This window comes from Pipistrellus kuhlii, unplaced genomic scaffold (assembly GCF_014108245.1).
Source record: "Pipistrellus kuhlii isolate mPipKuh1 unplaced genomic scaffold, mPipKuh1.p scaffold_m20_p_5, whole genome shotgun sequence".
NCBI classification, from domain to species: Eukaryota; Metazoa; Chordata; class Mammalia; order Chiroptera; family Vespertilionidae; genus Pipistrellus; species Pipistrellus kuhlii.
This window is the reverse complement of record NW_023425551.1, coordinates 31,373,140-31,397,828: the sequence shown is the minus strand read 5'-3', so window position 1 is coordinate 31,397,828 and position 24,689 is coordinate 31,373,140. Positions and strand designations below refer to the sequence as shown.

The following is a 24,689-nucleotide window of genomic DNA, read 5'->3' as shown; positions in this document are numbered from 1 at the left end:
TTATTTTCCATTAATTACCATTACTTATACTTGAAAAGTAATCAATGATCTTTTTTGTTATCAGTCTAAATGTACACAGAAGTGGAGAGAGAATATGTGTATCAATAAGATTAATTCCTAAAAATAGAATGAGTGGGTCTATCAGGATTAAGTGGGGCAACATAAAACAAAACTCAAAAATAGGAATTATTTTCATTTAAAGAAGTTTAGGGCTGATATGGCCACTCTGAGAAGTGACTGAAGAACAGTGTCCTCCTGCATTCTGTCCTACCATAGCAGGTAGGGGTTTTTTGTTTGTCTGTCTGTCTGTTGTTGTTTTTTTTGTTGTCTGTTTGTTTTTTTTAAACAACACAAGTTTATTGCCTTACAAATCTGGAGCTGGAAGTCAAAATTAAAGGGCTGAAAGTATTTTGCTCATCCTGAACTCTCGGTAGTTTTGCCATAAGAGCCATAGCAGGTAGTTTTCATCCTCACGGTCCCTCTAGAGTAGGGGTGTCGAACTCAATCAGAGAAGGGGCCAAAATCTAAAATCCAGCCTAAATCGCGGGCCGAATGGTTTACTGAACAGTCATAAACTGTCATTGTGATGGAAACGCAGCGGAGTGCAGTGATGACAGTGTGGTGCGGGCCACATTGCAAGGCCTGGCGGGACGGATTTGGCCCGCGGGCCTTGTGTTTGACACATGTGCTCTAGAGGTAAGCCAGCAAAAGGAAGAAAAGGAGAATAAAGAGACTGCCATCTGAGGTCAGCTGCCTTTACACAGTCTTCCCGAGATCCAGGAGTTCCTCCACTTACCTAGTACATGTCCTTGGCCAAAGCTAAGTCTCATGGCCAGATCTCACTCCAAGGAAAGCTGGGAGTTCAGTCTCTTTTTTCCCAGGGTGCCAAGCTAAGAGTCAATATTCTGTTGATAAGGAAAAAGAGACTGGAGTAAACTGTCCCACTAAGTCAGAGGTTAGGTACAGTTTTAATATTATTATTTTTAAAAGTTCTCACTCACATAATAATTGTCAGTTAATCCAAATGTTTATTTTCTCAGTTACCAAAAAATAAGAAATAAAAAATCTGAGTCTTAATTAAGATAGAATGTTCTCTCCTACAGTGTTTGGATTGTGTAGTCCACATGAAGCACGAGCACAGTTTCTGACAAAACTAATGATATCTGCATTTTGAACTTCTAAGTGCTTTTGAAGTCTAAGGCAGGCAACTTTATTTACACCTGCTGCTTTACGTCCTGTGACTTTTCAGTGCTAAAGGTAGATTTCCTTGGAGATGGAGAATCTGGGAAAAGAGAGTGTCTGCCTCTTTATGCTAGACTTCCTGGATGGTATTGCAGATGTTAATTTAGCATGGGTTAGATCAAAAGAGAAAATAAAGGCAGGCGGGGGGTCATGTATGGAGTGTTCCATGTGTTGAGCATCTTCAACATAGAAAAAGAGATATAGTTATGCTTTCTTCCGCTTTGTCATGCTTTCCTGTTGCCTTCTTATATGAACTTACATGGTTTCTCCATATTTCTATGCACACTCCCTTCAGCCCCCCAAGAAATATCTCAGTAATCATCACTAAACATAGTACCACATAAAAGAGAGCTGTCAGGAAGGACAGAAAAGCCATAGGTCATTTTTAATTCCAAGTGGTATCTAAATGTTAAACTTTTATATATTTTTTATTTTTAGACCTCATATATAGGTTTAGATAGACAAAGTAAAACTTAACGTACTATAGTAAGAATATCTCACTATAGCTTGAGTCGGTCTTTTTTAAATGATGGCTTTTGCCAAGTTCTTTTGGCAGCTGCTCTAGACTGAAGGCACTAAAAATCGATTCCTTGCAGATTATTGCTAATACTTCCTTATTTGTGTAGCCCTTGCCACCCACCCCAGGCTGGGGCCACTGTACGATGTTAGTATCTGGAGTTCCTGTGCGGGGACCTGCTGTCCAAGCCGAGGAAGTCGACTCTTACTTTGCTCATTCGTTTCCACGCACGTCCACAAATAGCCTCGACAAATTAATGTAACTTTCTGATTGTTGTGAGGAGCACCCAAAGAAAGCTTGCAGTGTCTGGTGGCCAAAATACCACACAGTGTGCGCAGAGTAGAACTGCTGGCCCATTTTATAGTACTCTAATTGATAATTATTTCTCAAAGAGCACATTATTTGGCCATGTGGCAGCAATCCAGAATCATTCCAGAGGCATTGGACGTGTAGGTGCATGCGAACGCTATAGTAAATACACGCCTCCTTCTGCCAAGAATGGAAGTAGGTTATCCAAGAGGAAAGGGGAGGGGAAAAGAAAACACCAATTTCCTATGTACCAGAACATGTCTGGCTTAGGTCGGTAGTTAGAAACCGTAGCTGCTGAAATCTTATAAGGTTTTTCTACTTCACAGCCGAGTCTCCTGGCTCCTATTTTGCAGGCTAGAAAATCAGCTCTCTTCTTTTGGGAACCTGGGGAGTATACCAGCGTGTACGTACGTGCACGTGTTTGCTCTTGGTTCATGGGAGCTGCCTAGTCCATCTTCATTTTTGCAAATCGAAAGCTGCTAGGATAAAGATAATGTGTGCGGGAGAGCTAAAACGGAGGGAGTCCTGGCTTTTTACACGTTACAGCCACCAAGTGCCCGAGTGGTGTCTTTATTGACTGTGTGGCAGGAGAAAGACCTTGAGAGCATTTACATCAGGAGCATTTACTGTGGGGCAGTCCATAGACGAGTCAAAGGGACCAAGGAGAAGTTCTTCCTCTGAGAGTTGGGGGCTCCGTAATGGAGGTCTGGCCCCCACGGAAAGCCAACAGGTGTTGTGGAGAGGACTGCCGGACGCCGGGCAGTCCGTGGTCAGGGCCACAGGGAGGGTGGGCATGATGGGGTTAAAGAGGGAGGCGAGAAGAGACAAACCTGAACCCGCTGCTCGCTCAGCTCTGCTCTTCCCAAGTAGACGCCAGCGTGGAGCAGCAGCTGAAAAAGAACGTGCGGACGCAGATGAAATGCTGCAAAGTGACTGTATCGGGAGCCCCCCACCCCGCCCCGCCCCCACCCCTTTCAGTGAATGGTTTGTTTTCGTAAAGACGGACAGGGCTTCTGCAGAGCCGGGCCAGGACATTCAACTGCTGCAGCCCTGTGTCCGCCTCTCTTACCTGTGACCTCGTTTTCCTCTTTACCTTGTGTCATCTTTCCCATTATCTCGTGTTCCTTCTCATGAGTGTAGGGGTAGAGGAGAAAGTGAGCAAGTGGTGACCGGCCCAGTCTCATTTCTTGCAGTTGAAAGTCGAACAGCATACTATCAAGAACTGTGAGGGTTTGACTGTGAGGGTCTGAGATGTGACCCTTCTAGCCACAGGGCTTTTGGGCCAGAGGCAGAGGAATTTCCCACTGGGCCACGGCGCCGCAGGCAGCGCGGACAGCAGCATCCTTTGCATTCGTTCTTCCCTTGCCTCCAGCTCCCATGGGAGCGACACAGATGGTCCCAGGTGCATGCCCAGGTCCCTCTCTGCTCCGGGAGAGGACACCTGAGGGTAGGGACCTACGTCTGTTGTAATGGGCAATACGCTGCCTTTGTTCTGGAGGGAGGCCCTGTCTTTCGGGGCTGGTCACTGTGCAAAGGCAAGCATAAAGATAGTCCCGGACCCAGGCCTTTCGTGCTTTGCTTGCAAAACGTGCAGACACACCAGAGACCCAGGGAGAACCGTCTCCCAGCTTGAGTTTGTTGACCTTATAAGAAGCTTGTGTGACTTCCTTTTCTAACCACAAATTCACATCAGGACTCGGCTCTTTCTTACTTGGGGAGACTGCTGAGGTCAGGGCTGTTTAGAAAGAAATGGATGAGCTTATTTTTTTTTGGTGGGGGGAGGAATTGCTAATATAGGGTACTGTTGCTCCACAGAATGCCTCAGAGAGTTGGAAGTGGGTTTACTTGAAGCTACCTTTCAACCTGAAAATGGCTCAGCAACATCTGTTCCTGTGTGTTTTTTCTCCTTGTCTTGATGGGAAGAGTTAGACCTTCGTGGGTCCTCTATGTTAAGCGATTGGTTCAGTCTTAGGGAAAGGACCTAGTACTTGGTCATGCTGTGAGTGCTTACACATACCCTATTGGCAAATGACTAACCTAAGGGGAGGAGAGGGTTGGAGGAAGTTGAGGGAGAAAATCTAAGGGCTAAACCTACCAAGTCAGACTCAACCTTAGAGGCAGCTATAAGGCCAGGGGCCCTGCATCCTCAGGAGTGGCCCTGGGGTCACTGGCAGCTAGTGTGTGGAGAGCAGTGCCACTACTTCCTGGAGCACTGCCTGCAAGTTGAGGAGTGGCCCCTCCCTCCCTCCCTCCCTCCTTCTCCCTCCCTCCCTCCCTCCCTCCCTCTCTTTCCCCCCACCTTCTCTCTCTCTCTCTCTCTCACTCTCACTCTCTCTCTCTCTCTCTCTCTCTCTCTCTCTCTCTCTCTCATCTCTTCCTCTTAAGCCCTTCTGTCTCCTAAAAGCCTCCTACTGGAACCCACAAACAGGGTCTGAAAGAACTTTCTCGTAAATTTCTTTGGCCCTTGAAACACTCAAATACAGGAATTTTTTTTTTTCTATTTGATATTTAGCTCCTGTAGTCTCATATGTGACTATTGCTGCCCTTTGGATAAGAGATGTTACACTAGGGCACTGCTGCTTCCCATCTCCTAAGTGCTTGGAAGCTCGCCTTTGGCAGACTCGACATAGAGCCTAGTACGGATCAGTACTAAATTGCTCCATTCCTGTCCTGTCCTATAGAAAGACTGATTCCACTCATGCGCATTCTACCTGCTCCATTCTTTCATTTTAGTTTTGGATCATCCAGATTTTAAATGTACTGGCATCCGAATGACTCAGTGAGTGTGGGGAAGGGGAGGTATGATTGTTCATTTGTTTTTATTTTGTTTCTTCTCCTCCCCCCTCTCCCCCCCTCCCCCCGAAAAATGGAGTGAATGTCTGGTTCTTTAGTCAGTGGAAATGTCCTCTCATTTCCTTATTGGATCATTGTAGGTGGACTTTTAAGCTGTCTGGTGTTCACCTCCTGGAATAAATGGTTGGTTTACTCAGCATTTAGCATATCATTATATTGGTCACCAGCTACTTTTGCGTCCTGTGCTTTTAAACAAGAAGAAATCTTGCAAAATCCATGCAGTGAAATGCTGCTGCACAGCCAGGTGAGGTGATGGGGCGAAGAGTGGGTTCCTCTCAGGACGTTAGCTGAATTCCTGGGGGTCTGGAAGGGAACGAGGGTTCTGTAGGCCTGGGTCGTTTTGCAGGATCGACTTCTGTGCTTTTCATTCCCATAAAGAAAAAGCCCATCGGTGGTTCTGTTTGCAGGAGCCAACGCGAGAAACTCCGTTATGTGGCATTCACTTTCTTTGCGTCTTTAACCAGTAACACCTTGATTTTGGTGACTGTTCATTGACACGGACACTTGGAAGGTCGCCTGCTTCCGAATGCATACACACTTACCTCGTTTGTAAATACTAGCCCAAACTTTTTCCTTCCCTAGCTGAAAAATGTGCCTCCACCCCTCCCAAACTTTCCAGGGCGTGGGCCTGCGTGCGACTGTGCCCACACGCTGGCATATATTTCAGAGCTTCCAAAAAGAAATGGGTTGCTCTTGAAATAACAAGACAAAAAGGAACGGTTTTTCTGAGCCATCACATCTGAGGAGCTGGAAACCGTGGTGTTTATATGTGTGTGCGGAAGCCAGTGAGTTTCACGGGAGAGAAGGGATTACAGACCAAGAGCAGAAGAGCAGTTTTCCTGGATTTCAGATGTCAGACCCTCAAGCCTTTTTACTCTCCCACTCAGCACCTCCACATCCATCCCTTTCATATGCTTGCCTTGTCAGTGCTTTCTGGTTTTGCATGTTTCGATGCCAGAAGACAAATAATAAAATAGCATGCAGAGGCCATCTAAAAGCAACTTTCTACCCCGGCCTTTGGTTGAGGTTAAACAGAAGCATCTCGGTCCTCCCGTCAGTTGGCAGGCAAAGGCATCATGTTTTAAAATGCACGTGGTTTTAAAGCAAGCTCATCTCTTCTGGCTCAATAATAAACTAATTACATATTAGATAGTATAGAGCCGAGTCCCTGTTTCAGATTAAGCCTCGTAATAGCAAGGTCCAGGGCAAAGCAGACATTTGCCTGATGTCTCTGGCTTGAGGACCCATAGCGTGATGCCAGCTGTGTGAGGGCCTGAATCTGCCTGCCAGGGACTGCCAGGTCATAGGGCCTGCCTCAGTCCTGGGCTGCTGCTCCCCGAGCACAGAGGGCACCAGACATGCCACCCAGGAAGGCCTGGATACCTCACAGTTTGAGACACTAATCTTGTTTGGTTTGTCCCTAAAACTGGCGATCCCTGGTCACGTTAGGACATGCCAGTAGTGTCCCTTTTGGGGTGTGTCTGAGAAAAATAAAGAAGGTATTATTTCTAAAATTGATCTGGCCCAACAAGGCTTGCTTTATGACTCGTCATTTTTCTCCCCTTTCTCCACCCTCATCATCTTCGGGACCATGTGCAGAAACCCAGAGAGCAAAGCACTTAATCCAATTCACAGGCTTTTGTAGTCTTAAAGCTTCCCTTCCCTGGTGGCCTGTGAATGGTGGGTGCCTCTGTCCTTAGGCAGTTTGATGGCTTCAAGGGGAAAGTCAGTGCAGTGGAGCTTTGCTTTGGGGTTAGCCTCTGGCTTCATGACTAGCACCACCTACGAGACAAGTAACTCCTCTGCCCCTTAGTTCCCTCCCACCAGGCTTGTCACAAAAATAAAGCGAGATTAGCTACGTGAAGCACAGAGCATTGGACCTGATAGGCACCAAACACATTGAGTTCCTTCAGATTGCGGGTGCAGTAGACTCTCTTGTTACCGGTTTGCTTGCTCGGAGGAAGCGTGGAACTAAGATGTGTTATCTGTGGTTTTGAGTATGCCTAGGAGGGCTCCTGGCCAACCTTATTACCAAGGTGGGCAGGGAGTCCGAGCTAGACCCTGGATGGATCCCTGACGGTTCTGGCAAGCTCTAGGATCCACTAGGTAGCCAACCCACACACTGGCATTCTGCCCTTCTTCCCCTCCCTTCCTTTAGAGAACCGAAGCCTGCTTGTCAGACCATATTGGCTGGTGTTTGGAAATTGGGTTGTATAGTTGAAGTTAATAGTACCCGAGGATGAAACATGGCAACTTTTACAATAACTGTATACTTTACAATGGACGCTTTCCTCGATCTTGACTCATGTGAGGATTAGTCATTGGCTCATGTTTTAGAACATTTCGTTTAAAAATACGATTCAGCTGCTGCCCCCTTGAGTGAACAGATATTTTTTGAGCACCTGCTATGTACCAGGCCCTATGCTAGGAGCTAAAGCCGTAATAAGATATGGTATCTGGTTTTAAAGAGTTTAATATTAGAGGAGACAGAGTGTATTTCTCAAGTTATAAAGCAAGACAGACTGAAGATGCATGGGTGGATAGAAGGGAGGAAGGAAGGGAGGGAGGGAAGGAAGGAAGGAAGGAAGCTATTCATTCATTCATTGTGCTCCCAGCAGTTTATCCTTTCAGTAGGTAGAGTAATCTAGAGGTTGGTATTAATGTTTCTGGGCGGCATTACTGTTTCACCAGGAGATCTGAGTTTGTCTCATCTCAGCTGCCCCGAACTAGCTGGTTGAATTCAGTATGTCCCTGTATCTCCTTGGCCTTCCATTTTGTTCCCTGTGAAGTTAAGGCTGCTTACCACCAGATGGGTTTCATAGCCTTCTCCACTTTCCCCCCCTTTTTACTGAATTTCTTGGCCTGGTGACTTACGTAATGTCATGAAAATGATTATAAACTCTCCGACGTGGTCCTGAATTCGGGATGTATATTTACAGTGCCCTTTTATTCTCTCCATGTCCACTTGAAATAAGTTTTCAAACTGGAAAAACTTGCAGATTTAAGTGCCCATTTTGTGTGGCTCCCCGTGCAGGTTTTTCAAAGAGAATTTAAGTAGCTCGCATGTGTTTGCTGATCCCTTCTGAGAAGGAGAAACAGATTCAGTGAAATCAGGGAAGAGGCTGGAGCAGGGGGAGGGGAGGCACGTACCGCAGCTTTAACCTGCACTGGGGAGACTGATTCCTCCCGGGGGGCCTGTCCTCAGCGGCTGCTCCCCCAGCCCTCCAGAGAAGGGTGTGGGGCTGGAAGCCCGCGGGCGGGCGGGGTGGGAGAGGGGAGGGTGCTGGGGAGGGGTGTGGGCAGAGGCTGCAAGGCTGCCAGGGTTCTCTGTGTGCCGGAAGTGCAGGTTTGGCTGTGGGGAATGGAATGTTCCCTCTTGCCCTCCAAGAGCAGAAACAGCTGTGGAAGAGCTTGAAAAGAAGATTGCTACATGAGAAAAAAAAATTAATATGAAAGTAAAAACCACTCTAGAAAACGCAACAAAACTGTCTGTAAGGGAGCGGTAGCTCTTTTAACAGAACTTTCTTCCCATCTAGGATGTATTTTTTTCTGTTGGGGGCAGGACACATGGTCCACCAGCCTTTCCCCTCCTAAGGGAGCCTCCTGTGTCTCATTTTGCCTGGATAGAAAGTGGGTTCGTTGTGCTGATCCCACAACGAGGATGACTTTTTTCCTTCTCACAAGGGGCCAGAACCTGTCGCTTACTGCAGGAAAACTTGAAGCAAATACTAGTTTTCAGAGGAGACCCCTGTTAGCAGAAGATTGTTGTCAGCACATTTAATGGGAATCTTGTTTGTAGCTGGAAATTGGATCCCTCAGCCAAGTTCCCGACAGTATTTATTTTAGAACATCATCTCTTTTAAATAAGTCCCTTAATGGTTTAAACTTTTAGTATTTTAGGCAAGGATAAGCCGGAGCCAGCCTGGAACTTGTCTTGCACATCAGAGCTGATTGTGCAATCTTTTATGTGAGTGTTTATTTTAAGTGTTCTTCTGACTCTGAAAGGCCTTTTTGGCTATTATAGCTGGTATTCCATATAGTTAGAAATAACAACTCTTCCTGTTTCAAGTCTGTTTTTACACCATCGTATTTTCTCTACTTGCTTTTTTAAAAAAAAAAAAAAAAAAAAACAACACACAAGTTAGCCAGCCCCTGACATAGATGATAAAATCTAGTGTGAGCGGGCAAGCCAGCTCAAAGCTAATGACTAAATCAGAAGGACCGGCCCTCACCCTGCTCCCTCAGATGGTGCCACTCCATGGCCTGTTGCAGGGTCCACCCCAGGAACTTTGCACTGAGCGTAACGATGTGGTGTATTTGTCAGTCAAGGAAGGAGAGACAGTGTGTGGTTGTTACTAACATTCCTGAGGGCTATCTGTGTGTGCACTTTTCATTCTCGGGAAAGTTCCTGAAGTAATTCTTTGCGGTATTCTTAACGATGGAAGCTAGCAAGTACCTCAGGATAATAGGGGTATGGCTTTTTCAGTGGTAATTTTTACCCCGTCTTTTGGCGTTTTGCTGGAAGGACAGTCTATGAGAGGGACTGTGTGAGATTGTATGTTAGTTCAGGGAGGCTTCTGAAAATTACAGGGATCAGTGACTGCCCCAGCCCATGCCTTCTTCAGCCTGCATCGGGCCTGCTTTGGTGAAAGGCCGCTTGCCCTCTTCTTTGTCTGTGCCTGTGCACGGTGGGTGGAGGGTGGCACAGGCAGAAGGGATGGCTGTCTGCAAGACAGTGCCAAGTTCAGGACCCTTCCCCCACCCCCTCACTTTCCTTTTTCTATCTTTTTTTTTTTTTTTTTTTTTTTTTTTAATGAGAAAAAAAAATTGTTCAGTGATCTGAACAATTGCTCTACCTCTCCATTTTACTCTGCACCTATAATCTGTGACTTTATCTTTCAAAATGGTGGAAATGTGGACTTAAAGAACATCAACTGTGCGTGTCGCCAGACCTGAGGCGGCCAGGAATCATCAGATTCCCAGCCAGCGGAAACGTGAGAGGGACATTCCCATAGTTCCCAGCTCTAATGGCACATTGGGCTCATCTGAGGAGCTTTAAAAACACGCCTCTCTCCAGGCCCTCCCGTGGCCGTGGAATCAGTATCTAGGAGCGTGGGGCCCACGTGTCTAACGTCTCCCCAGGTGCTTTAGCTGGCACAGGTGGGGAACTGATACTTAGGAGAAATCAGGGCCTCCTCAGGAGCAAGGCCTTTGGAAGAACCTGTCGTCGTAAATCACAGGCAGCTTCCCAGACCCTTTCCTGAGGCTGTGCCGCTCAGGGACTTGTCGTTTTCACTGGACTTTTCATGTGGCCTCTGCCTTCTGCAGTTCAGCAGATGCATGTCGTTGAGCCTAGGGGTTTGGCAGGCTCATTCTGAATTGTCAGCGCCCACACTCAGAGCAGGGGACCGGCTTGAAATGCTGGCCCTGTGTTCAAGGTGGAGGAGGGACTGTGTTCAAAGGCAGTGCTTCGCAGATGGTCCCACCGGACCCTCTCTTAGGGACCGAGGAGACAACGGCAATCTGCCTGGTGGGAAGCATGGGCCTGGGTTGGGAGCTGACGGTAGTAACTCTCATTTGGCTGCTGCTTTTGGAGGGCGGGGTGGGGGGGAGGAGGAAGAGGCTGTCTTTTAAAAGAAGAAAAAAAAAAAAAGGGAAAAAAAGCACAGGCCTTTAAGAGTTAAATTACCCAACTCCCTTTTTATTTTTAAAGTCAGTGGGTTCCTTGTTGCCGTTGCCGAGAAAGATAAATTGATACCACATGTTGCTCCCAGACAAAACCCTCTCTGTTCCCGGGGAAGCACACGCAGCTGGTGTCTGGGCTAGTGGACAGTCTGCACAAGGTAAACACGGTGAGAGGGGTTGGAGCCGGCGTAGGGTAGCAACAGTTAAGAAATTACCAGCGACTCCCGCCTGGCACGGCCCCTTTGAAATACTTTTAAGGGTTTGAAGTCTTTTCCTGGAAGGCGCCACCCTCTCACCTTCTGGCTGCAAGTAGATGATGCTCGGAAAACAGTAAGTGGACATCTGTGATGTCATCGCTTCTGTATGTGGGATCAGACAGTTGAGCCCTTTGCGTGCGTAGCTTCATTTACTCTTCCCAGAGATCCTAGCATGTAACAGAGAGAGTGTTTTTAACCCTATTGCTTGAAAGTGGCAGCCCAAGTTAAGTCCGTTTGCCCAAGGCCACGAGACAAATGCCAGGGCCAGGATTCCAACTGGGAAGGGAGCTGGCCAACATCAACGCCAGTGACCTTCCTCCCGCGGCACCCTTTCAACTGCATCTGTGTACTATCTGTGTAGAGGTATTGATAGAAGGCTTTTCCATTTCAGGCGGCTTCTCTCCCACACCTAAGCTCATCTGTTTGGGTCCGTGTGCCTTCACTACCCGTTGGTGTGTGTGTTGTGACCACAGTGAAGGCATCTTGCAGTGGAAAACTACCCTCAGGGTCAGCATAGCAAGGAAAGGGACTGCCGGCTCTGATGGGTACAGTCATCTTCATACTGATTTCCTCGAGGGGGTTGCCTCGCAAAGGGACCTCCAGGCTGTGGCCACACACACCACAGTCAGCCGGACTGAGAACTGTGGGTTCCCTCGTGCTGCCGCCTCCCACGCCTCCTGCACGTCCCTCCTTCAAGGAGTGGCCACTCATGGCGGCTGCAGGCCCGCACGTTTGCCAGTTTTGTTACTGATTAACCACGGAAGCTTGCTCCAGTGTAAATCCTTTTTGTAAAAGGCAAGATTGACATAAAGATGAGGTGAAGGGGTATTGTTATCTCTTCCCTTCTCTCCTCAGGCACATTGTGATAGACTGGCTTTAAAGGTTCCCTAATCTTTTGGGCCCATGTTAGAGAAAAACTGGCATATTTGTCCCGGTTGCTGAAGTGTGCTCCTAAAGATGTTTGCTCTCCTGTAATGCGTCAGTGTCTGGAATTTTTAGGGGTGTGATTTAAACGCCCAGATCTAGTCACGTGGTTTTGGGTTGGGGTTATAATAGCTTCTTCAGCGGGGAAATGTGATGACAGAGCAGCCTGAGCTCTCACTGCAGGCATCTTGGTTGGCAGTATTTACTTTATCACCTGAGCCTTAAGGAAAGCTAGTGCTGTGGCCAGTCACCACTGGCCTGCCCCAGAGAGTGTATTTTGATGGGATTAGAAAAATCGCTCTAGTCCTGTCAGAGCATTTCTCCTGTACCTTCAGCTCCCGACTCCCAAACTAAATTTGAGAAATGTGGACCATTTGGCACAATGTACGAATTAGTAGGGGGAAAAATCACACAGTACATTGGAAGCTAATTTACAGACCCTAATGGAGAGTTCTTTAGACAACTTAAATTATGCATCGTAAGAGGATTGTCTGTGTTTATAAATCCCATTCGTTCGCTCCCGGGATATAAGTGTGAGAGGGTTAGTTTGAAATCTTAACAGAAATCATATCCCCATTAACTTCTGTTGCCAGGGAAGGTGGGAAAATATTGCAGTTCTGACATTTATCTGGCATTTTGGTAGTTACTTTTTTGTGCTTTACCAAAATATGGGTAGAGAAGCTAGTGATTCGAATCATGACCTTTGAAGAAAACCAGAACACATTGCTGGCCTCTGACCTGGACGGGGGAGGAGAAAGGGACATTTGAATTGGAAATGGACAGACGGGCCATATTTATTGGCCTTAGGTACCCGCCTTCAGATTGTGGATTTTATAAATGGAAGGCTGGCCAGCCTATATGCTTAGGCTCTAGTGTGGTATGCGTACCCCCAGGGGTACAGGAAGAGTTTGGTGGGGGTATGCACTGCACCGTGCTTAGTGGTGCCTAATTCTACGTTCTCATGAGTACGAGGGGTACTCAGCATTACGAAAATTATAGAAAGAGTACACATATGTCAAAAGTTGGGGAAACACTGGCTTAGGGGACTGTGAGGATGGTGGTGGCACGGTATTTACTTGTGTTGTCTCAGTCAAGCAACTGGAAAAACCTGTCTGAGTGTTGTGTAGGCAGTGCGCCTGAGGAAATGTATTCTGCTGCTAATTACCTCTAAAATGAAGAGTTGAGCAAAGGTTGGACACCAAAGCTAATCACCCACCTCATTGGGTTTTGTTTCAGAATCCAGGGGTAGTTAACATTGGTTTGTGTGGTAACTGCTGTCTTCCCCTTAGCATGACTGTAATGATGGCCAACTAGCAAAGCAGCACAAACAGGGGCTCCAGAGTGAGTCTTCGCATTCAGGTTTGCTCTTCTGAGAGACTTTCTTTAAAAAGGGGGGTGTGTGTGCGGGGGAAACACCTACTAAATTGTTATCACTAACTATTTCATAAACAAAATCACAGCAATAAGATTGTGCTTTTGCATCCTTCTTTCTTAAACATTTCTTTCTGTAAATGTTAGCCAATAGGTTAAGTGATGACAACTGAATAATTTGGTGACAGACATGTGAAAGGTTGTGGTAAAAGTATTGGATTGGAGTTGGAAAAATTTTTTTTTTCAGTTTAGCTTCTTACAGACACTAGCTGTGTGACCTTGTGTAAGTTATTTAAAATCTTTCAGCCTGAGCCTTCATGTCTAAGGTGAGGGCATTGGTACCACCTTTGCAGGTTTATTGTGAGGATTGAAGACAATGAACCTAACACCTGTGGCCAGTAGCTAACTGCTATAATTAGGCAGGCTCGCATTTCTTCTTCACCCTTGCAATTAGGGCCCTGGCACCCTGTGGTTCTGGTCCTGGATGTGGCTATCCCAACCCCTTTATCACATGCCCTTACAGAAGCTTGGTTTCTGTTTCCAAATGTTAACCAATTGTAGCCTGTAATTTTATAAAATTGTACATATGCATTGTTGGGGTTTAGAGTTGCAGTAATAGTGGCCATTAGAAAACCCATTTGGGACATTTTCGAGATCTGTAAGGTGTGTTATTTTTCTCAGTTGATTTAGACTTGGCGAAACTAAATATACGTTTAAAAAAATATTGTTTCCCTAAATGCTTTTTTTAAAAGGAGGGATAATTGGAAACTTATAATTACTCATTAACTCTGGGTGTTGGTATGAACTCTTTTTAACATCTAGAGCCAAGGTGCCTAGCCAGGGTAGGAGTAATGAAGCCAGTGTCCACATTGGCCCCACATAGCCTGAGGACTTTCTCATCAGGAGGCTTGAGTTTAAGGTTTTATTTAATATATCTAATCATCTGCGGACTCGATAGTAGAACCACCTTGCACTTGCCTGTTTTTTGAACTCTGCAGAATGAGTTTTAAGAGCATGCTTTATATCTACTTTATTGAGAGAGAGTTTTCCTTTTTAAAGAAATGTAATTTCTGAACCATTAGTAGAGATGTCATTATTCTTTTAAAAACCATAAGAGTAAAAGGGAAGCAGGATATATAGTCTCTTGGGCAAAGTTCATCTCATCAGATACTCAGCATGCTGCCTGCTTCTTCTCTCAAATGTGTCTTTACGGCCGTAGTGGAAATACAGACTTATGGCTCGGGCTGTCAGTGCCACTGCCCAGCCTGAGGTGCAGGCCCTCCTAGCAAGGGGGACGTATACATGGGAAACACTGTGAGTGTTTTGAGTTATTTACTTATGGTAACAGCCTGCTGACAATGTGTTTTAAAAAAACATTTGGTAGAACACATGTATTTGAGTCATCTTCTACATAAATACACACGGTGATTGCCAATTAAAAAAAAAAAAAAAAAGCTAGGGTAACATTTAGGATTGCTCATATTCAATATACGGCATCAACTAATACCTTTTGTCTTTAACTTGAAAATGCAAACTCATCTGGCCTTCAGGTGCTGTTCCAATGTGGAGAGTACCCCCAGCTCCTCTCTCTTACTGCCCCTGAGACATTGTACGGGCTAGAATGAGCCCGCACACGCAGTGTGCTCTCTCTCCCCATGGGCTCTGTACTTCCCTGTAGCAGCAAGAACACCCTACCTTGGTAGCGTGACAGGCTCCTGAAGTGTATTATCATGTATCGTCCTTACGTCATCCTTGTCAGGGAGGGATGGCTTGGACACTTTTATGGCTATAATGAAGATGGATTACTGAACCTACAGCAGACAGATTACATGATTTGCTCGGGGTCACGTGGCTGGTCAGTGGCAGAGATAAAACTGGATCTGGGTCATCCCTGTCAACTGGGTTTATCTACCAAGCCAGCGGGATTCTTGCAAGATGGGTGTAGTCATAAGTGTTTAGGGGATGTTTTGCCCTATTTCTCTTTAAAAAAAATAAAATAAACTTTAAAATTTAGAATAGTTTTAGATTTACAGAAAAGTTGCAAAACTGGAATAGAGTTCTCATATGCCCAATGTCATTTTCCCTACTGCTAACATGTTGTATTAGTTTGGTACATTTGCCACAACTAGTGACCAGTGTCGATACAGATCGCCTTGGTTTTTACCTCCTGTTCTTTATCTGTTCCAGCATCCAACCTAGGACATCACATCACACTTAGTCATCATGCTTCCTTAGGCTCCTATGGCACTGGACAGGCCTCTTTCAAATGCCCCTTAATTGGGGTCTGTCTGATGTTTTCTCTCATGGTTAGACAGGGGTCATGGGTTTTGGAAGAAAGACAGCAAAGGAAGGTGCAATTTCATCACATCCTATCAAGAGGAGATAGTATCACATGATTTATCCCCGGTGATGCTGCCCCTGATTATCTGGCTAAGATCACATTTGTCAGGTTCCCCACTGTATGGTTCCTCTCTCCCCCTCCCCCCTGCCTTCCCTTACTGTACTCTGTGAAGGAAGTGACTATGCTCAGACCACATTACTTTGAATGGGGAAATATTCATATAAATGAGATCTCAAATGGAAGACTTGCTTGCTTCTGTCAACTCAGCAAATCCTACTCTCCAGGCTTTTTTCTTACATCTGTCAGGGGTGAAAATTGTGGCTGGAGGAGGTGGTCATCGGTAAAAATTCACAGCGGTTCTGAGTTCACTGGATGTGGTTAAGAAAATGCAGATGCTGCCTGTACACTAGGGGAAATAAAATAGCACCTTCGTGGTTAATTACCGTTAGAGAGCCAGGGAGGTTTGCTGCAAAGTGTGAACTTTGGTATAGGAAACACAGTTACAGAAAGGACAGCAAGGCTTCGGGATTTGTGAAAAACTGTGTCAGTGAGCTTATACAGTCCCAGCATGTCCTGAATATGAAACCACCTCCCATCTCCCAAATAGGAAACTTGCCACTTGCAGTGTGTCATTTAGTTCCAAGCCCCACGGAGGGTCATGCAGGCACTTAACAACCAGTACGATCAACTACTATTCCTTCTTGGTGCCCGGTTCTCAGACCGTTCTGGCTCATAGTCCATGTTTCCCCTTCTCTCTCCACAGAATTCGATCCGACACAACCTCTCGCTCCACAGCCGGTTCATGCGGGTCCAGAACGAGGGGACGGGCAAGAGCTCTTGGTGGATCATCAACCCCGATGGGGGCAAGAGCGGGAAGGCGCCCCGCCGGCGAGCCGTCTCCATGGACAACAGCAACAAGTACACCAAGAGCCGCAGCCGCGCGGCCAAGAAGAAGGCGGCCCTGCAGACGGCTCCCGAGCCGGCCGACGACAGCCCCTCCCAGCTCGCCAAGTGGCCCGGCAGCCCCACCTCGCGCAGCAGCGACGAGCTGGACGCGTGGACGGATTTCCGCTCTCGCACCAACTCCAACGCCAGCACCGTCAGCGGCCGCCTGTCGCCCATCCTGGCGAGCACCGAGCTGGACGAAGTCCAGGACGACGACGCGCCCCTCTCCCCGATGCTCTACAGCAGCTCGGCCAGCCTCTCGCCCTCCGTGAGCAAGCCGTGCACCGTGGAGCTGCCCCGGCTGACCGACATGGCAGGCACCATGAATCTGAACGACGGGCTGGCCGACAACCTCATGGACGACCTGCTGGACAACATCCCGCTCCCGCCGTCCCAGCCGTCCCCCACCGCGGCGGGGCTCATGCAGAGGAGCTCCAGCTTCCCGTACACCGCCAAGGGCTCCGGCCTGGGCTCTCCGACCGGCTCCTTCAACAGCACCGTGTTCGGGCCCTCGTCTCTGAACTCCCTGCGCCAGTCTCCCATGCAGACCATCCAGGAGAACAAGCCAGCCACCTTCTCTTCCATGTCGCACTACGGCACCCAGACACTCCAGGACCTGCTCACTTCAGACTCGCTCAGCCACAGCGACGTCATGATGACCCAGTCGGACCCCTTGATGTCTCAGGCCAGCACCGCTGTGTCCGCCCAGAACTCCCGCCGGAACGTGATGCTGCGCAACGACCCGATGATGTCCTTCGCGGCCCAGCCCAACCAGGGGAGTTTGGTCAACCAGAACTTGCTCCACCACCAGCACCAGACCCAGGGCGCGCTCAGCGGCAGCCGTGCCTTGTCGAATTCTGTCAGCACCATGGGCTTGAGCGATTCCGGCAGCCTCGGGTCGGCCAAACACCAGCAGCAGTCTCTCGTCAGCCAGTCTATGCAAACCCTCTCGGACTCTCTCTCAGGCTCCTCTCTGTACTCGACGAGTGCGAACCTTTCCGTCATGGGCCACGAGAAGTTCCCCAGCGACCTGGACCTGGACATGTTCAACGGGAGCTTGGAGTGTGACATGGAGTCCATTATCCGTACTGACCTCATGGATGCCGATGGGCTGGATTTTAACTTTGATTCCCTCATCTCCACACAGAACGTTGTTGGTTTGAACGTGGGGAACTTCACTGGTGCTAAGCAGGCCTCATCTCAGAGCTGGGTGCCAGGCTGAAGGATCACTGAGGACAGGGGAAGTGGGCAAAGCAGGTTAGTGCCCAGGGCTATGGCATACTAATGACAAAGTGGGGGTGTCCGGGGGGGGCTGCCTTTTCTTTAGTGTGAACTTGACTCCACATGGAGAAACGTAGAGCTGTAAAGCAGGGGTATACAGTTTACACAACAGCACAGCTCATCTCCCAGTTCTACCTGCAAAACAGATAGGGCTGTCAGGTGCCCCTCCCCACAAGCTGACAGCCCAGGAATTGTTTTGCCCGTAAAGAGAAAACACATACACACACACACACACACACACAAATGTCATTCTTGTATCCAGTCACCCTTGCTGACCTATGACTCTGGTCCTCCTATTTGATGGATGGATGAGGGCAGAGGGAAGGGGAGGAAGGCAGGACCTTAGTCACACAAACTTCAAGGTTAAGGACTCAGCCAAAGGACGTTCTTAGATTCCCGGGTCCAGCACTGTTATTGTTGATCTTCGATGTTATCATTTCGTCTTCCTTTCCATTAAAGTAATGATTTGCAGGTACTTCTAATTTAACTGTACAATATGTATTCTGGACTCTTTCATACATGCATATTTCCATCTGTTAGATTCTTCACCATAGTACGAAGCATCTTTATTAAGGAGCATTCAGCATCTAAGCATTAAAAAGAGCAAAAGAATTCAATTGAAAACAGGAGTGTTTATGTCAGAGCACTCACTCATGGGCGTCTTGTTCCCCCCTGTATAAATGATGTCAGGTTCTAAATAGAGAGATGTGGGCTGTGAATAGTGGCAGATTTTTAAATTGTGGCATTTCAGTACCATTGGAACTGGGAAGATCATGCCGCGTGATGTGGTAAGAAAAGTATTTGATTGGCATCAGAAGTTCAGTGTTCAGTCCGATTCTGCTTCCTGGCTGCTCTTGAGAGTGTGTCAGCCCCTGAGCCTCAATTCCCAGTTTTATAAAAGAAGGCTAATAGCCGCTGTTAATTTACAGGGTTATCGCAAGAATCAAATGCACCGAGGTATGTGAAGGTTCTCTGTAAAACTGCAGTGGGCTGAAATGGGTTTGGTATAAATTAGATAAGCATACCGACTAACAGATGAGTAGTAAGCAGGGAGGTTAAGTAGTTTGTCCAGGGTCACACAGCTGGACCCAGAATCCATATTTCTTGAATGGCTGGAGCCATAAGAGTTCTTTCTAAGTTTTTAACTAGATAGTAGGGAAAGGGGAGTGCTTTGGAACTGGAGCTAGAGGAGCAGATAATAGACAAGCTTGTCCTGAAACTCTACTCCTCCAGCAGTGAGATGAGCTCTGAGGTCTTCTGCTAATAGGTTCGCACCCCAGACCTTCCATGTTCAAGGGCCCTTCTTTAAATGGGATAAGAGGAAAATGGGATCCAAAGCATAAAACGCGGAGCCTTGTTTTAACCCTCTGCCCCGGTGAAGGAGCTACAAGGGTCTCCTGGAGTGAGCTTGCTCCAGCTCATGAGCACTTGTAGGAAGTGGAATGTCAAGAGCGTCGTGAAGCTAAAGGCATCTCAGCTTTCCCAGGCGTACATAGGCACCGCATGGAACTCGTAGACATCTGTTTCCAGTCATTTAATAGCCATTGAGGTGGTAAAGAGACTGTAATGGAAGCTAAAGAGGGTGACACTCTGGTGCCAGCCAGTTTAGGACATACCAGAACTCCGGTGGTGGAGGCTGGCCTTGAGAAATTTGGATCCTTGGCCTTTTAGAAGAATAAAGAATTTGTCTTCCTTTAAGAAGAGGAATGCAATTGTGGCTTCAAGAGACACAAGATGTTTTCATTTTGGTGTAGTTGTAAGGAGGCCACTTTCTAGTTCATTAAAAAGAGTAAGTGCAGAAGAAAATGTACTACCGATTTTTGTCAGTGAAGATTTTCCATTAAGTTGAATAGCAGACCTTTTAGTGTTTGTATAATTCTAAAAGATTGTATAAACATATTTTAAGGGAGATTTAGTCCTTAAGTTTTAAAAACATGAATGAAGAAACGTCATGGAGAACGGGGGTTTGGGAGTACTTTGAGGGAGCCTGGTTTCTGGGTTTAGAGTTTCCATTTTGCTTTGACATGAATGGCTCCTCTAGGCAGCCAGGAGCACGTGTGGCCTGATGTGTGTTCTTTACTTTTAAACTTGTGGCTGTTGCTATAGTGAAGGTTCCTAAATTGAAAAAAACAGACCTGAGGTCACAGTGTCAGGCCTCACCTCACCCACATTAAGTACCCAAGGTTTCCAAGAGATGTTCTGTAATGACTTCTCTAAACCAGAAGTCTTGTGTTCTGCACACTCACTTCCTGACTTGCTAACTGAAGGTCATGTGAGCCTGAACTGGAGCCGTCGAGTTATAGAGCAGCCGGCCCAGTGCACAGCCTTGCTGGAGAACTGTGGTGAGATGCTTCTCTGGAGAGCTGGCATTGCCCATATGTCATTCACTCAGACCACATGTAAAATCCCTCAGCCTGTGGGTCCATCTGGAAGAGAAAAGGGGAGCCATATCTTTCCATGAGTGCCAGCTTCTGGGGTGTAAAGGGTTTTGCCCTCTCTCAGGCACTCATAAAACTTGGTGAAGAAACATACAAATTGGCAGCAAGATGTCGGTGAGTGATGACCGTAGTGGTTGCAAAGCTGAGCTTCTAATAAGCCCTCCTGCGTGTGACACATGTCTGCTCGAAGGGAAAGCAGCATCCATCTCACTGTAGTTTTGATGTCAGAAGATACTTAATTCCACAAGCTCTTTCATTCATCTTCATCTTCTGGCATTTGAAGATCCCCCTCCATTAGGGAGCAGCCCAGGATTTAGTTTCAATCCACTTTTTGATAACATCAACCAGGAAATAGCCCTGATGGAAGAGGAGAAGGGTAGTTTTCTTTCTGTTTCTGTCACTGGTCATGACACTGATGAGTCTCTTAGAATTGAAGGTTTCTCGTCTGTGGAAAGAGGACAGGATCATATGTATAATTTTCAACCTGAAACCTAACATCTGTCTGTGAAATGGTCCTAACTAGAGGTACACGATGGTATCCTATATAATAAAGAGCTAATATGAAAATTGTTGTTGGGCCCTCGCACCAGGGCAGGGGAGAACCTGAGGCCAAGCCCCCCTGACTTGACTCCGGGTCCCATGATGCACCCCAAACTCTGATAGGAGGGAGATTTTCATACACATTTTACTAATTTTCTTTCATCTCTGACACTTCTATTATAGAGAAAGGGCAAATAGCAATATTAAAATATTTCCTCTAATTCTCTTTTAATGTGCACAGATTTCGTGCACCAGGCCACTAGTAGAAATATAAAGAAACAGTGGTGAACCAGTGTGGAGACCGCAGGCTCCAGCTTTGGAGGCCATGATGCATTTATTTACATTTAGGCTAGTTCCCAAAAGGAGGGCATCTTTGGTACTTGCTAGAGTTAACTTTGAATGATGTGATTCTATTATGTCTTTATTCATGTTGAGAGAGAGGACTAATTCTAACCAAATGCAGGCAGTACGGACTGTTTCCTCAGTGTAGGCATTTCTGTGTCAGGGAATGTAGCACGTGGTAAGTATGAAAATTGTACATATTGCACAGAGATTGTACATATTGTGTTTTTGCACTGCTGCTGTAGTCTGGTCTTTGGTTACAATGCACCAGCCTCAAGCACTCCGCATCTGCCAGGCTCTTCATTCTTACCTTGTTACAAAGCCCCACATCTGAAGTGCCATTCAGGGAGAGAGTGGCTGCCTGGATCTTGGTGACAGCAGTGAAGGAAAATTGATACAGCTGTCAAAAGGGGTTTTCTGTGTAGAGGCCGGTACACTCCTCCCATGAATTCATTTCCCTGGAAAGCAGGGACATCGCACTTGGGCCGCTCTTCCCGGGCCTGCTAGTTTCCCAGGGCACCCGTGGTCACTTGCCGCCGGCTAGGCATGGGGACAGAGCATGTGTGACTCTCACTTCAAGCAGTTGCATTTATAAGTGGCTTTCTGGAAGGTCTCTTTTGGCCACTCATAGAGCTTATGTGGAGCATAAATAAATGGGGTGAAAAATCACCAGAATTACCACTAGAAATTCTTAAAAACTTTAAGCTCCCTTTAAATGCTTCTTTTTAGAGTGTTCATAATGCTCAATATTCAACATCTAATAAAGAATGTTTCAGAGCAGAGCCCCAGGGACAGTGAGCTGAAGTGGGTGGCTGGCTCATGTCCAGCTGTGATGAGCCTGCTCTAGAAATCAGACATAAACTAAAGCAAGTGTCCTGAGGGCTCTTTACAGAAACCAGTATCTGGAGTGAGTCTGACTCTGGCCTCTTGGTCTTACGGAGCTCCCGAAGTACGAGGGCCTACGTTTTTATTCCCCAAACAAAAACAGACCATGTGAGAATGGAATAGGACATTTGAAAGCAAGTTTGTCCCAGAAAACCAAGCATGTAAGATTACTGTGGGTCCTTTGCTTCAACCTTGCATGGAAGGCAGTCTTTTCCTCACTACCACCACTGCTCCACCTCTCCAACCAGGTTATGCATTTCTTAGGGGTAGGGAGAATGCCTGTTTTATTTACCTCCATGCCCTGTGCCCAGTGCACTGTAGGTGTTCAATAAATGAATTTCATTTAATGAATTCAGGCTTTTCTTGAGCACTTGTGACTAATATGAGGCCTCCCATTTTGCGTTCTTTTAAGGCTTCGTCACCATAAACAGCACATAACTTTTTATGAGCTTGGGATACGTTTTTCCCTTTGTGGAAATAAAAAAGCAAAATATGACAAAAATGTTCCTTTTGATTTTCCATTTTTCAACGAACGCCAAACAAAAACTACAAAACAGATCAAAAAACTTTTTTTACTGATTAACAGCTGAATAGCCAATTATCAAATAACAAAATGTGTTTTACATTTGTACTACATCTGCAAACCTAAAAATTCAACTGAAGCCATATATGTGTGAAACCCGCAATTACTTAGCTGCCGACCCAATAAAAACTCCGTAAGAAGCAAGGGCAGAAAGGCCAAGAGTCCACGGTGATCAAGGGGGTGGTTGACCCTTTTCGGCAATGCTCCAGGGCAGGATTTCTTCAGGGGCTTCCTAAGACCACAGGTCCTATAGTTTGAAGGAAAAGAATTTGGTTCAAGACATCAGAGAAGCAAGACAAGTCTGTTCCTGAAGCGCATCCCTCTGTGGCGAGCGCCTGTGCCCTTGGCTTCTGGTGTTTTCTTTCTTTCTCTTCCCACTAACAGATGTGGACTTTCCTCTGTAATTCTAGATATTCTGTTGTTTTAAGAACCTCTTTCTGTGTGTGCTGAAATCTATAACATTCGTGCATTAAAGGATGATGATTACTTAGTCATGAAGGGCTCCGAGTTAATTCCAGGGTTCTGAAGGATAAAACTTTAATTGGCAGTCTTGGCTTGATTGAAGGTTTGCATATCAGTATGTCTTCTCCCTCCACCTTCCTTCCCCTCCCATTTCTCTCTCCTTTTGTCTCTTTTTCTCTCTCATGAAGAAGCTTGGAACATACTTTTTTTTTTTTTTTTTTAATCATGTCTGTGTGGAGTGTTGGATTTGACTCCTTGGGGGAAATTAATGGCCAAGAAGAGAAGGCCAGAGGTTCTAAGGTTGAAATCCACGGGGGTCTCCATTTATATCCATGCCTCTGTACTTCATTGGAACTTCCATTGGTCATTGGTGTGTCCAGTTGATCAGAAAACAAGACAGCCCGGCATATCTGTAAGTAATCAGAAAGTTCTGGCTGGTAGACTTGTTCGAAGGTGACCCTTTTGCCTGCCTCTTGAGTGCCTCAAGCCAGAGCACTCCCCATCCAGCCCCACTCAATCCAGATTGCCCCGTGGCTGGGGCCCGGGAAAGGAGGTCCAGGCACTCGGCACCGCAGTGCTGTCAGGCTGAGCAGGGAGGTAAGGGTCACGCATGCCACACACAATGCAGGTTTATCTCACTCCAGGAATCGGTGCTCCTGGCTAGACCCCTGGTAGCAGGATGGTTCTTGGTCTCTCTGCTGATCTTGATTTTCCCTTGAGTCACTCCTTTCAGCTCCTTCCTGGTTCCCGTCAGGAAGTCTGTTCACAAGGCCCAGGTAAGGGCCTCAGAGCCTGACCCCATAGGCCTCGGCCAGCAGAGGTGTGGGGATGTTAGACTAGGGTTCATTGGCCGTGAGCCCAAGAAGGTCCACATGCCCCTTCAAGGCATTTGCCTTAAAGATGGTTCTTTAAAAGGACATTGTAAGAAACTTCACATGCTGTTCTGTGTGGTTTGAAAATCTAAGAATCTTAAGGAAATAGGAGGCCTCTGCCATTTTGTTACTGATAGTAGATGGATCCATACATTTGTGCCATGTCAGTCACCGTACACAACGAATATTGGTTGGTGTGATCCCTGCCCCGATATAATTTCAGGTGGGACGTTCCCTGCAGTGTCGGCCTCGCTGCAGGTCCCCCCTGCTCTAGCTGTGAAGGGTGAGGACGGTGGCTTCTCTCCCGTGTTCCCTGTGCCCTGTCAGCACAGCGCCAAGGCGGGCAGGAGGGCACCCACACTGGCTCGAGGTTTGGACGCGTCCTGGAAGCAAAGGCTCTGTAGAGGCCTGTCACCAGCCTTCACGGGCAGGCTCCCCCTGCCACCTCGAAAAAGCCCAGAAGTTACTGGGGAGTGGCAGAAGGCGTACCTACCTACACAAGACACGCTTTTCTGTACACAAACTAAGCTATATTTATGTGTGTGTGTGTGTGTATATATGTATACACACACACACACACACATATATAGAGTGCATATAGATGAGTGTCTTCCCAGTATCTCCCTAAGGGCCCCCTTTGCCACAAGAAGCGTATTTTAAGCATCCCTGTAACATCCTCACTTTCCTCACGTGAGAGCGTTTCCCTGCCCATCAGAAAACACCAGAGCCTATGGGCTGTGTTTCCTGGAAACGTGAGTTTCCCTTTTGGGAGGCGCCTCAACTGAATGCAGATCAGCCTCCAGCCTGGCCAGAGCTCCCGTACCTACCTGTTCTGCTTCCGT

The 24,689-nt window shown here is 46.9% G+C and overlaps 1 protein-coding gene across 3 annotated transcripts in view; it reads left to right on the top strand.

The window, feature by feature from the left end:
• The window catches only part of FOXO3 (forkhead box O3), a 109,804-nt gene that overhangs the window by 75,662 nt on the left and 9,453 nt on the right, over positions 1-24,689 (top strand). For 2 of the 3 annotated variants that reach the window (XM_036414984.2, XM_045572780.1), the window contains exon 3: positions 16,263-17,701. In XM_036414984.2, the coding sequence (XP_036270877.1) occupies positions 16,263-17,666 (1,404 nt within the window). In that variant the 3' untranslated portion in view covers positions 17,667-17,701. Of the gene's footprint in view, positions 1-16,262; positions 17,702-17,987; positions 18,201-24,689 lie in introns of those variants that run through there. The other variant, XM_036414985.2, reaches the window with a different exon arrangement.